This window comes from Haliaeetus leucocephalus, unplaced genomic scaffold (assembly GCF_000737465.1).
Source record: "Haliaeetus leucocephalus isolate CR32 unplaced genomic scaffold, Haliaeetus_leucocephalus-4.0 Scaffold186, whole genome shotgun sequence".
NCBI classification, from domain to species: Eukaryota; Metazoa; Chordata; class Aves; order Accipitriformes; family Accipitridae; genus Haliaeetus; species Haliaeetus leucocephalus.
The window spans coordinates 617,200-618,045 of NW_010972622.1; the positions used below are offsets into that span (position 1 = coordinate 617,200).

The 846-nt window shown below is 65.8% G+C and overlaps 1 protein-coding gene across 1 annotated transcript in view; it reads left to right on the plus strand.

Annotated features, from left to right (window-relative positions):
* Positions 1-846, plus strand: part of KCNH3 (potassium voltage-gated channel, subfamily H (eag-related), member 3) — a 4,065-nt gene that overhangs the window by 2,606 nt on the left and 613 nt on the right. Inside the window, exons 7-8 of the mRNA XM_010565162.1 lie at positions 28-198; positions 287-486. Coding sequence (XP_010563464.1) covers positions 28-198; positions 287-486 — 371 coding nt within the window. The remainder of the gene's footprint in view (positions 1-27; positions 199-286; positions 487-846) is intronic.

The following is an 846-nucleotide window of genomic DNA, read 5'->3' on the forward strand; positions in this document are numbered from 1 at the left end:
GCGGGGCTGGGAACGGCACGGGGCCAGGAGCCAACTGCAGCGGGAGTTGGGGGCTGCTGGGGGGCCCCTCGCTGCGCAGTGCCTACATCACCTCCCTCTACTTCGCCCTGAGCAGCCTGACCAGCGTGGGCTTCGGCAATGTCTCCGCCAACACTGACACCGAAAAGATTTTCTCCATCTGCACCATGCTGGTCGGGGGTGAGGGGCCAGGGCGGGCAAGTTGGGAGGGGGTGTGGAAGGGGGGGAACCCCACTAACTGGGTGACGGATGTCCTCACCATCCCCATCGCTAATGCACGCGGTGGTCTTCGGCAACGTGACGGCCATCATCCAGCGGCTGTACGCCCGCCGGTTCCTGTACCACAGCCGCACCCGCGACCTGCACGACTACATCCGCATCCACCGCATCCCCCAGCCCCTCAAGCGCCGCATCCTCGAGTATTTCCAGAGCACTTGGGCGGCCAACAACGGCATCGACACGGCTGAGGTCAGCCCACGCCGCGGACCCCCCAGGACCTGGGGAGGCAGCGGTGGTGCATGGACGGAGGGATACTGGGGTGCTGTGATCCCATAGCAGGGATGGATCGGGATGGGGGGACTTGGATATACGGTCTGCGGTTGGGGATGGATGGGAACTGGGGTGCTTCACCCCATAGCAGTGGTGGAGGGGGCCTGGGGAGGGTCCCCAGCACCATAGCAGGGATGGAGGGGGGGGACTTTGGGGTGGTCAGTCCACAGTGGGAAGGGATGGGGAGCTCAGGATGCCCCAGCCCCACAGTAGGGATGGATGGGGGCGGCTCTGGGTGCATGGTCTGTGGTGGGGCTGGATGGGGAGCTCCGAGGGGCT